Consider the following 13,014-nt stretch of genomic DNA (forward strand, 5'->3'; position numbering starts at 1 on the left):
CAGGGTGTCCCCCGCCTACTGCCCAGAGCCAGCTGAGATAGGCGCCAGCAGCCCCCGCGACCCTTGTCAGGAATAAGCGGTCAAGAAAATGGATGGATGGACTTTTCAAATATGTTTTTATATATATGCAAATACGTTTAATTTGAAAGTACGTTCGAGCCATTTGCAAGTATGTTTGAACGTATTTAAATCCCTTTGAACGTATTTGCAAATACATTTCAGCATATTTTCAAATACATTAACATATTTAAAAAGCGTTTAACTCATTCACTCCCAGACATTTTCACAGAAGCAGTCCCGTTCGCTCCCGGCTGTTTTACTGGATTTTGACTGATTTTGCAAGGCCCACAGAATATTGTGTACTATTGCTATAAAAGCATGGAACCTATCAAAAGAAAGATTAAAGTCTCTTCTTTCATCAGGAAATCTTTCTGTCTGTTTCCGTTTTGCAGCAATTAGCATTAGAAGAGAGCTAAGTTTCATCAGTTTTCACGAATCTATTCAAAATTGAGCTTTTTTCTAGATGGCCCTGGTTGATCTCCTTTGCTCTGCTGCCAACTGCTGGCCGTTTGTGTAATAACTACCATTTCTGCAACCGTTCTTTGCAGTTGAGAGGTTGCATCAAAGCCTTCTGTATGCTCTAGCAAAAAAAACAAAAAAAACGTATAAATACGTCTTTGGGACACGTAGAACATTAAAAAAAAACGTATTTATATGTTATTGGGAGCAACTGAGTTTTAATAGTCCTAACGAAGAGAAGTAAACCCATTAACAAAGAAATGGGTGTATTTGCATTAGGATGTGCTCGGTCACGTTAACTTGTGCATGCAATTGATATCTATTAATTATATTTGCCTTATTGTACTCAAAAGTCATTCCTCGCACTTTCTGAGTAAACCCACAGCACACCGAGTTTTAGTTTTCATGAGTGGCAGAATATCGGCCACAAGCTTTGTTGCTATTAAATATTTGAATCGTACAGTTGCGCTTGAAAGTTTACATACCCTTGTGGTATGGAAACTTATGAGCACAACTGTAAATATACAAAAGTTAGATGTTCCTTAACAACACAAAAATGCTTTGAATCGTCACCAAAATTCACATGCACATCGCTGCTCATGTCAACTTCAACTTCTGAACATATCAAAACAATAGCCACAGTATTTTTGGATTGTATGGGCATTAAACCTTTTTCCCACCATGCAGTGTGCTCATAAGTTTACATACCTTAAGGCAGTGCTTCTCAATTATTTTCTGTAATGCCCCCCCAATACATTTTTTTTTTATAGTGGGGGCAGGAACGGATTAAGGACATTTCCATTCATTTCATTAGAGAGAGGGTATTTGAGGTCAAGATAGGCTCAAGATGCTAAACTGTAAACGTACGCGCTAAACACTAATACAACCAGCCTCTGTTATGTCATGATTAACGTAGCAAACTTTTACCGTCAAAAGTGTACTTAACTCATTTGCTCCCAATAGCGTGTAAATAAGTTTTTTTTTATGTTTTAAGTGTCCCAAAGACGTATTTATACGTTTTTTATTTTTGTTTTTTTTATTTTTTTTAATGGTAGAGCATACAGAAGGCTTTGATGCAGCCTCTCAAATGCAAAGAACGGTTGCAGAAATGGTAGTTATTACACAAACGGCCAGCAGGTGGCAGCAGAGCAAAGGAGATCAACCAGGACCATCTAGAAAAAAAGCTAAATTACTTACAATTTTAAATAGATTTGTGAAAACTGATGAAACTTATTTCTCCTCTAATGCTAATTGCTGCAAAACGGAAAAAGATAGAAACATACTTTCTTTTCCTGATAAAAGAAGAGACTTTAATCTTTCTTTTGATAGGTTCCATTCTTTTATAGCAATAGAACACATTCAACACAATATTCTGTGTGCCTTGCAATATCAGTCAAAATCCAGTAAAACAGCCGGGAGCAAACGGGATTGCGAAATGTGAAAATGGCTGGGAGTGAATGAGTGAATGAGTTAATGATTTCAGTTTTGACATACCGTTGCTATTATTGCTAATTATGCAACATGTAAATATACTGGCGGTTTCAATGCGACACCATCGCTCACTCTGTCGTCGCCCGTCAATCAAAGGAAAATCCCTGTCAATTTAGCTCTCAAGTCTATTTGTCTTCATTATGAAAAACATACTTCAATAATATTGCCGCTTCATTTCACCCTTCAAACATTACCGTCGAGCCAATCGTCTCATCTCGTTCGACAGCAAAATGAATAAAGCCATATCCCGTATTGCCAAACTTTTGACTCTAAAGCTCGTCTGGCAGGTGACTGTGCCTCCCCGTTGTCCACGTCTCGTTCCGTCCACTTTGCCGCTGTCAGAGCGCCAGAAAGGCAGCACAAAGAGAGAGAGAGATCAGACTCTCCTGTCTATGAGAGTTAAGTGGAAACTAAATTGTCTTCTTCTTTTCCTTTTGTCTCTTTGTACATGCCGCCCGACTTGGCCTGCGCAGCCCTGTTTAATCTTATCCCCGTGGGTCTGAGAGTGGTGGCCATCCAGGGAGTGAAGAGCGGCTTCTACATCGGCATGAACGGCGAGGGCATGCTCTACAGCTCGGTAAGTGTGTGTGTGTGCGTGTCACCGGCATTTGTGCATTCGCCACACGTTTTGTTCTATCCTCTTTGATGACTATCCAGCATTAGCACAAGAGCCCTTGTGATGTACTGTTATTGTGTTGTTGTGAACCACTTATCCTCCCACTTTGTTGATCAAGCGGCACGGCGCATGTTTTACAATTTCATTCGACATTGAGTTCAGGACTCATTGTTTCAAATTGCCGGCGCTCGTCTTATTGACTCACCGTCCGGTTTATCTGCAAACAAACGTTCCCGCTCGGTTGTTGCTGGGTATGCCACTGGGAATAATTCATATCTGAGAACTAGCAGAGGGATTCTAGACGTTGCAGTCCTTTGTATTGGATATTACCAGCTAGGGCTGCACGATATTGGAAAAACATGCGATATGCGATATAGTTGCTGAATACAGCGATATCGATATTATTGCGATATTTAACATGTATCTAAAGAAATGACATTTTTATTATCTAATGAAAGAATTATATTTTTTCATGCGAAAAAATAAGCAAACTCAATGTATTCTTCATTGTAATTACCTTTCGATAATGTTCAACTTTTGGATTGGATGGCAGTGCACATTTTCGTTTACTCATTCACTCCCAGCCGTTTTCACAGAAACAGTCCCGTTTGCTGTTTTACTGGATTTTGACTGATTTTGCAAGGCCCACAGAATATTGTGTTCTATTGCTATAAAAGCATGGAACCTATCAAAAGAAAGATTAAAGTCTCTTCTTCCATCAGGGAAAAAAAAAAAAAAAAAGTATGTTTCTATCGGTTTCCGTTTTGCAGCAACTAGCGTTAGAAGAGAGCTAAGTTTCAGCAGTTCACAAATCTATTTAAAATTGTAATTTAGCTTTTTTTCTACATGGCTCTAGTTGAGCTCCTTTGCTCTGCTGCCACCTGCTGGCCGTTTGTGTAATAACTACCATTTCTGCAACCGTTCTTTGCAGTTGAGAGGCTGCATCAAAGCCTTCTGTATGTACGTCTTTGGGACACTTAGAACATTAAAAAAAACACGTATTTACACGTTATTGGGAGCAAATGAGTTAAGTACACGTTACACGTTAAGTTCCAACTATGTTTTGCATTTACATTATTAGGGATGGAGCATGGAACTAGGGGCGTGGAAACCAAATAAAAAGAGAGGGTGAGGAGGGGATTTTTTTTTCAGAGAGTGCAGTAGTGAATTGTATCGGTCGGTTCCTCTCCTCCGAGCTTTGAACTGAGTGTCTTCTCTCCTTTTTTGTCATGTTTAATAAATGTCAAACAGGTAAACCTGACAGTCTGACTGGTCAAATTCAGATAAAAGCATAAAATTCCATATCAAACTTATTGCATGTCTTTGTGATATGCATAGGCCAATATCGCGATATCTATATTTTTTCGATATATTGTGCAGCCCTATTACTAGCGTATGTATGACTTCCAAAGATAATACTTTGAGATGATGCCATCCATTTTTGACTGGGTGGTAGCCAATCACAGGACACATATCGATCAACAGCCCTTCACATTCACATTGATACTTATGGACAATTTAGAGCAGCAGTGTCAATAGTTTTTGAGCGGTCTATTCTTGTATTCCCAATCTCCATGCATCTTAAAAAGAAGCGTTGCTTTAGTTTTGCTAGCTAGCTAGTTATGCAGGATTAGAATTGCTCAACTTGGCAGAGCAAATCCTGCAGTTAGGACGCTGACTCCCATCACAACATTTACGGTAGTGTTACTTTTATCCGCTATTTTCAAATTTCGTCTCAGTTTAATGCTACGTTCTCACCAAATCCGAAAAGGCGAACTGGAACGCTTCCTTCGTGAGCGTTTCACCACGTAGCGTGTTTTTTGGAACGATTGCCGCTCATTCGCGCTTTCGTGCGCACCGGAGCGGAGGAGGCGTGTCCCTTGGTGAACAAGGAAGTGGATTGTGACAGCACTAGCTAAGTATATACACATTAGTGTTTTGCTCTTTTTTTTATTTAAGACTTTTCTAAGTGACTTCAAACCTCAATCATAGTATTTATTTCTATACATCTAAAAAATAAGGAATTTTTTTAATGACCCCAAACTTATCTTTAAAATGGATAATAATTTAAACAGTCTTTTGCACATTGAAATTTCTTATTGCTTGTCAGCATTTTTCCATTCCAGAAATGAATATGAAGCAAAGATAATTTTACTTTCATATACCGCATCCCGCATCACCAGAATTATTATTCCACTGGGTTCCAGAAATGAACACAGCGGGGGAGTAAATATCACGCGGATAGATTTCTTATGCGGCGTAAGATGCGAGAAGCGCGGGCGAGTGTGGGTAGCCAATCGCCGGCCGGGTGGGGGTGGAAAGAGTCACGGATGTCAACTTTAATTTTGCTGCCTGTTACAGTGAGGATGAAAACGCGCTTCTGTAACACGCAGGGATGTTTGACATGCAGAGGAAGTGAAAAGGTGCCATATGCGCACATCAGAAGTGGGTAGAGTAGCCAAAAATTGTACTCAAGTAAGAGTAGCGTTACTTCAAATAATATTACTCAAGTAAAAGTAAAAAGTAGTCATTAAAAAAATGTACTCAAGTGGAAGTAAAAAAGTATTCGCTAAAAAGAATACTTAAGTACTGAGTAACTGCTTGAACATTCTCTGATTTTTTTTTAAAAACAATGTAATCAGACAGACAAAAACATTCATTCTATTGGGGTGAACCCTCTGTTGACACAAAAAAAAATATCAGGCTATGAGTTTACAGGAGAGTAAGCCATTGAAATCACATATTCAGTTCAATTTGCAAAGTTAAATTAAGTTAACTACATTAGAGTAGGATTTCGTATGATTAATGTATTAAATCTGAGTGTACAACTGAAAATATTGTGGTCACTAAATTTCTGTAAATACCCATCAGCAGAGCAATTAGAAACTTGTACTTTTTAGCCTAAATCTTTTTTGTTTACATATGCTATTGCTACATTGAATAAGAATGGCTTAACATTGATATGTTTTCTGACCAGCTTTTGGCATTACATGGAGTCAAGTGTTTATCTTTTCCCAAAACGTCTTTACAGTTAACAATTTGTGACACTTAGTGGCTACCGCCAATTCATGCCTCCATATAACTTGTAGCGTCATCTATTTCGTTTATGGCAACAGTTAGTGTTTGCAAAAGAGTCTATGTGAAAAGGTCCTTATCAACACTAAAGACAAATACCTGCCTAAATACAGCAAAAAGGGAAATTAGGTCAAACTTACCGCAACTTGTTAACTCAGGTTCGATGTGGAATTTTTATATGCCGAAATGTCCGTTTGTTTCGGCAGACACGTAAGACACCGCATTATAAAGCTGTTATTCCGCACGGCGTGTTAGGTAAACATGCTAATGATATGAGGCCATGGGTGTTCGGCTTCGTCCTCTCCCGCTTCTGTGTTCCAAACGCCGCCTGTGGTCACGTGACTGCATTGTTACGTCTGATTGGTAGAATGTGAAGGGAAGGAGTCTTCATGTGATTATTGTTGCTACGTCTGATTGGTGAAACGCAGTCATGTGGCTGAACCGCTGTTGGCTCTCTGGTAAGGATAATGAAAAAAGGAGAAAAAGTAACGACTTTAGTGTGGCCAAATATGGCGGAGTAAGAGTAGCGATCCTTCTTCACACATCTACTCAAGTAAAAGTAAAAAGTATTGTGTGGTAAAACTACTCTTAGAAGTACTTTTTTTTTTTTTTTAAGTTACTCAAGTACATGTAACGGAGTAAATGTAACTCTTTACTACCCACCTCTGCCACACATACAGTAGAGACGGCCGTGAACATATCCCGAGTTAACATACTTATATAACTTGCAGTCTCGTGGCGCTTAACCCAGTTGGAAATGACAGAAAATGAAGGAACGAGGGGTTGTGCTCACCGCAGCCCATCTGGCCGACTTGTATTTTAAAATGTCAAAATCCTCATCAAACGTTTGAAGGACAGACACCAGCGTGTGTTTGATTGCATGTACTGGTAAGGGGGGCCGTTTTATCAAGAGTGAGCCGGGTCCAGATGGCGCCGATTTTGCTCCGGAGACGAAATGTCCAGCAAATTTGTATCATTTCCGACCCGAGCGGACTCCTGAACCCTTGCGGGTTTGAGACGAGGACGTAGAATATACGGGTGCAAACGTGACTCATCTGGCAAGACTAATTTCATTCATGACTGAAGACTCATAAACAAGATCGCAGCGCTCGCAGCGATAACCTCCCACAGTCTAATTAATGTTAAATAGCACCCAGGCCGTCGTGTGATTCATTGAAATGACGCCAAATTGAGCGCACGGCGCGGACCACCGGGCCTGCGTGCACCCGGTTCGTGATAGCGTCATTTGCGTCCGGCGGCGTCACCGTTATTATGAATTACAGGCTGAGCGGTGCTTTTTGGTCAAATGGCTGCTTTCAGCCTACCAGCCATGACAGTCCATTCATCCTGGTAATTCACCGCTTTATGGGCCGGCAAATGCAATTTTGACCTTTCTGGCCACGCACTGGAAATGTTTGTCAAAATGGAGTGTTTTTTGTTGTTGTTTTTTTGGTGCGGTGACCGCACAAAGTATGGAGGACCAAAACTGCCAAAATTCAAACTTAGATAAATAACTTGAGTTGCCAGACAACAAGTCGAGGTGACAGTGGACAAGATAAGTCGTCCATTGATGGAGCTCACCATTGCAAGCCGGCGAGACTTCCGTGCTCGCCGAGCTGCTTACTCGACCAATGACAGGCAGTTTGGAACAGCCCAAGACACGCTTAGGACCGCCCCCTCATTTGAATAACATTTCGACTTGGCAGTACGGCCCAAAACTGCCAAAATTCAAAACAAATAAATGACTAAATAAATAAACAAATAAATACATCAATAAAATGGCTAAATATAAAAATATAATTAAAAAATTAAGTACAAATATATATATATATATATATATATATATATATATATATATATATATATATATATATATATATATATATATATATATATATATATAGGGCGGCACGGTAGTCGAGTGGTTAGCACGTCCGCCTCCCAGTTCTGAGGACTCCGGTTCGAGTCCAGGCTCGGAACTTCCTGGGTGGAGTTTGCATGTTCTCCCCGTGCCCGCGTGGGTCTTCTCCGGGTAGTCCGGTCTCCTCCCACATTCCAAAGACATGCATGGCAGGTTAATTGGGCGCTCCGAATTGTCCCTAGGTGTGCGTGTGAGTGTGGATGGTTGTTCGTCTCTGTGTGCCCTGCGATTGGTTGGCAACCAGTCCAGGGTGTCCCCCACCTACTGCCCAGAGCCAGCTGAGATAGGCGCCAGCAGCCCCCGCGACCCTTGTGAGGAATAAGCGGTCAAGAAAATGGATGGATGGATGGACATAAATGTGTTGGATTTATAGGTTAAATAAATAAAAGCAAATAAACCACATGAATTAATATGAAAGACAGTTTCAAGAATTCAACTTAACAAAATGTCTGGCAAATTTGGCACAAACACACGTCAGTATGTCATAAATCAGATTACAACAGTGCAAACACATCTAAAGCTTTATTACTTCAACTTTCCAATGCACTGAACTTATCTGACGATCTGAATTCAATTAATTGCCCTGCCCTAGAATTTAACATGCGCTTCAAGAGGAACATTTGCGGTCACACATTTACGCCATATAATAAGCCCTTCACTTTTAACTTTCAATGCAACTTGCGTTTATTATTGTTTGCCCATACTGTTCTCTATCTGACAAGCGCTTCATCTCTCACCCATCTACGCGCTCGTTTTATTGTCTTACTATCAACTCTCTCCCTCAAATCTCAAGCATACACAGCAATCTCTCTCGTGGGAGCTCATTATTGTGAACTATCCTCTTATTTTGGTCACGCTTCCCTCACCGCTGCTTTTCTGTCTCGTCGTCGAGGCGACGGGAGTTTTGGGAAGCCATTTAGCTAGCTGCTGGCTTTTTTTTTTTCTTTTTTCTTTTCACCGCCGGTGTTCATCAGTTTAAGTGGTAGGCGTTGATTGGCTCGAGCCCGATTGAGGCTTTTGCTGATGAGGCTGTGAGTGAGCGGGCTTGATAATGCTTGTGTGGAGTGTTTTAGGCCTGTTAGTGTGTGGGAGCTGAGCAGCTACAATGAAGATACCCCTTCCATTATTCATAAATTCTTCTCAATATGACCTAGTTTGCTGTTATACAGCACAGCAAGAATCAGCGTTCCATCTATCTATCTATCTATCTATCTATCTATCTATCTATCTAGCTGGCTAGCTATCTATCCAACTCGCTGGCTAGCTAGCCATCATCCATCCATCCATCCATCCATCCATCCATCCATCCATCCATCCATCCATCCATCCGTCAGTGGAAGAAACAATTCTATTGATTTTGAATATTATTCCACACTCCGTGCCCATGTTTGTCCCCAGCAGGCACAGTTTTGTATTTCTGACCACCATTTCAGGGGTTTTACGGTCTGTCAATGCAAGAACTACAGTATATGCTGTTACTTTTTTTTTTTTTTTTTTTGGTAGGCATTTAGTTAGGTAGGCGTTCAGTTGACATACTGTATGGATTTTACTGCGTAAAATTCTTAGATTTGTCGTCTTAAAGCAACACTAAGGAACTTTCAGTTTATGTTGATTATGGCGGTGCCATATGGTTCAAAAACGGTAATGTTATGCCTGAAGGAAGACCACATTTCCCATGAGGACAAGCGCATTGTGACGTTTTTGAGCTCACACCAGCGAGTGAAAGTTGAACCAATGTCGATCCTTGACAGGTAGCTTCCCTTTTTCTTTTTTCTCTCCTCAGACAAAACTTTTCAGTCGTTTTGCAGTTTTTTTTTTTGTGTGTGAGAGTGTTCCTACCATCCTCCTCAAAGTTGCTTAGTGCCAGTAAAAATGATACAGACCTCTGCAGCCCATGACAAAGGTACCATTCAACTAGTTTTAAGTTAATGTTTCATCAGAAGAGTTATGAAAATATTTTATTAAGGTTGAAAAGTTCCTTAGTGCTACTTTAAACCCCTTTTCCCCCAGCAATGAATTCACCAATAGCAAATAGTAGGACACAAAGTTAGAATATAGACAGTTTTGTCACAACATCTTGTGTGCCCCACCATAGGCCAAGGATTTCAGTGAGCATCTGGCAAAATGTGCGGGTATAAGAATTTAGTTTCAGCACATGAGTAACTCGTGGTATCAGTGGAGAACATCATAATGGTACCGCCCATCTGTTTGTCATCCTCCATTAACAAGGAAGTAGCCTGCTAACGAACGAACAGATGGAGAAGCAAAATGCACCAACGCTCCACTGAGTGTTCTTTGGTGGAGCTGTCTGCTTTCTGTTATTGACTCGCATCTTAATTCTTTGCGCTAGTTACAGCATTAGTAAAACGAGTGTTTGATAGTGGCCCAAGACTTTTGCACAAAATATCGTATATTCCTTGTCGGTTGGCTGACCTATCATCTATCTCTATCCAGCTACTCATCTAGCTCGGGCTAACCATCCATCCATTTAGAGCAGGAGTGTCCAAACTTTTTCATTTGAGGGCCACATACAGAAAATCAGAAGGACGCAAGAGCCACATAATGTTATGAAGAGAAATTGTGTTTAGTTCTAAAAATTGTACAAATAATTTATTTGTGCTTTTGCATATTTAGAAAAATGCTACAGTATATAAACCAATTTATTTGTAATATGGCAGTAGGGTTATTATAATTTTGGAATTTTTTGGGAATTTTTTAGTTTTTATTTTGTTTTGAGTTTTAGTTTTTTTTTTTTAGTTTTAATTGGTTTCCAGTGTGGTTCTGTTAGGGTTTTTTTTTTAAATTAGTTTTAGTTCTTTAATAAATGTTTAGTTTTAGTTTAGTTAGTTTCAGTATATATATTTTTTTTATGTGTAGTATTGTGCGCAATATTTAAAAAACACCATGGGCGCGACGTCATTATCCGGTTTATATCAAAATAAATCTACTAAAAATCACATTTAAAATCATTCCCAAAGGCTCATGTATTAAATTAATTACCAAAGACTAAAATGAAGGACATTTTTGCTATAATTATAGTTAGTTTTATTTTAGTTAGTTTTGTAAACATAAAATGTAGTTTCAGTTAGTTTTCTTTTTTTAAAAAGCATCTTCGTTTTTATTTTATTTCGTTAACAAAATTGTTTTTTGAATTTTAGTTTGTTCGTTAGTTTTAGTTAACTAAAATAGCCTTTAATGGCACCTGTCTTTTTGAGACCCTCCATTCTTACTTTGACCATCTCCAAACGTTTTTGTTTTTATTTTATTTGAACTGAGTCAAATGCCATTTTTAGCATATGTCGCGGGCCACTAAAAAATGGACGGCGGGCCGCAAATGGCCCCCGGGCCGTAGTTTGGACACCACTGATCTTGCGTAACTGCTCCTATCATTTATTATTTTTCTTTTTTAATTTAACGGGCAGACTAAATTCACTGCTTCTTATTTATGTCACAGAAATAAATGATACGTCGCAGTAAAACCTTCACTCAAGGCCCTAAAAGGAGGAGTGAGTCAAAGTTGTGGAAGGTTAGAAAGAGTGGTTAAGTTTTGTTCGAGGTAAAAAATGAGCCAAAATGAAATGCTGCTTTTGGCTGTCACGTTTTGTATCAGTATGCGTTAGTTTTCAGCGCATTGCTTCATTAGTTCTGTCTAAAAAGCTTGAGCTGAGATCACCAGATTTTATGGGCGAAACAGCTATTTAGCCATTTTTGGCAGTCAAACATTAATATTTTGTCTACAGGACTGTCTCAGAAAATTAGAATATCGTGATAAAGTACATTATTTTCTGCAATGCAATTAAATAGGCAAAAATGCCATACATTCTGGATTCATTACAAATCAACTGAAATATTGCAAGCCTTTTATTGTTTTAATATTGCTGATTATGGCATTTTATTTTACTTGGTCTGAGGAAATATTCTAATATTTTGAGATAGGATACTTGAGTTTTCTTAAGCTGTAAGCCATAATCATCAATATTAAAATCATAAAAGGCTTGCAATATTTCAGTTGATTTGTAATAAATCCAGAATGTATGATATTTTTGTTTTTTTTAATTGCATTACAAAAAATCAAGAACTTTTTCAAAATATTCTAATTTTCTGAGACAGTCCTGTAATAGCAAATTTGATATTTCCATTATTTTTCATGTATAATTAGTACCTTTAAAAACACATTTTGCAACTTGCTGTCGACTGAAAATGACATCACAAGGGCTCAGGTAACCAATCACAGCTCAGCTTGTGAATATCATATGACCAAACCAAGAAAACAGGTGAGCTGTGATTGGTTACCTGAGCCCTTGTGATGTCATTTTCAGTCGACAGCAAAATGTGTTTTTAAAGGTACTAACTGTATGTGAAAAATAATGAAAGTATCAAATTAATTATAGACAAAATATTAACTTTTTATTGCTAGAATGGGTGAAGTATCCCTATTATTATATTATTATCCCTATTATGCCCCTAGTATTTACAAAACATCATTTCACAGTTAAAGAAGAACCTTTCAGATAAAAAGCTTTTTTTTTTTTTTTGCCATTCAGCTCTTTCCCTCCTTGACCATCAGCACGTGTTTGTGGTTTGCTTTCAGTCATTTATCATCACTGTCTTCTCTGGAAGGTCTTCAGCAAGGTCAACACACAAAACCACATGCTGAGTCTTTGGCGTGGGACCGACAGATGATAAACAGAGAAGTGGGGAGTGAGAAGAAAAAGCGGTGTGAGAGAATAAAGCAGTCTAGACCATACCTGACCCGAATTCTTGACGGAATATGAATGAGCACCTTGGGGATTCCATGTCAGTCCTGGGATTTTCTTGAGGGCCAAGTTTTTTCCAGGTACATTCCTGGCCCAGGCCCAAATTCAGATGGAAGTCCTTCCAGAATCCTCTGCAGCCTGGTACAAAGTCAAAGAACACCTGTCGCCAACACTCATTAGGATTCTGAATGCGTTCAAGGCAGCTCTGCTGGCAGCCCAGTTTCATATCCATTCCATCTCGCTGTTGTTCGTTTCTCTTCATCTGCCAAACGACGTCACCACTCGCCTCTCGCAGGGACCTGACACACAAATCAATAATCACAGACGTAACTCGGGCAGATGAAGATGTGGAATCATTAGGAAATTGTGAAAACTAAACGCAGGAAGGCACAGTAAAGTTGATTAATGACTCTCGTCATTGAGAAAGCTTAAATGACAGATAATCTGTCTTGTTTTTCATGTAAATACACGAGTGAGTTATTTTTCATCCCCATCCTCTCTATATTCATCAGTGTTTTTTTCTTTTCTTTTTAATTTTGTGGGATTTTAGACAAAATTGATTTTCATAATTGGTTCTCTCATGTAGTTAGTTTGGCCAGTAGTTTTGGGCAACAATCAGTCAATTTCCTAAGAAA

The 13,014-nt window shown here is 39.1% G+C and overlaps 2 protein-coding genes across 6 annotated transcripts in view; one reads left to right on the forward strand and one right to left on the reverse strand.

The window, feature by feature from the left end:
* Positions 1-5,968, reverse strand: part of LOC144014795 (presenilin-associated rhomboid-like protein A, mitochondrial) — a 69,190-nt gene extending 63,222 nt beyond the window's left edge. The window contains exon 1 of one of the 2 annotated variants that reach the window (XR_013282575.1): positions 5,842-5,968. The gene's annotated coding sequence lies outside the window, so the exon portion shown is untranslated. The remainder of the gene's footprint in view (positions 1-5,841) is intronic. The other variant, XM_077515076.1, reaches the window with a different exon arrangement.
* fgf12a (fibroblast growth factor 12a) overlaps positions 1-13,014 on the forward strand; it is a 71,257-nt gene that overhangs the window by 36,606 nt on the left and 21,637 nt on the right. For all 4 annotated transcript variants that reach the window (XM_077515125.1, XM_077515131.1, XM_077515112.1 and 1 more), the window contains one exon: positions 2,484-2,587. In XM_077515125.1, coding sequence (XP_077371251.1) covers positions 2,484-2,587 — 104 coding nt within the window. The remainder of the gene's footprint in view (positions 1-2,483; positions 2,588-13,014) is intronic.

The sequence above is a fragment of the Festucalex cinctus genome, chromosome 1 (genome assembly GCF_051991245.1).
Source record: "Festucalex cinctus isolate MCC-2025b chromosome 1, RoL_Fcin_1.0, whole genome shotgun sequence".
NCBI classification, from domain to species: domain Eukaryota; kingdom Metazoa; phylum Chordata; class Actinopteri; order Syngnathiformes; family Syngnathidae; genus Festucalex; species Festucalex cinctus.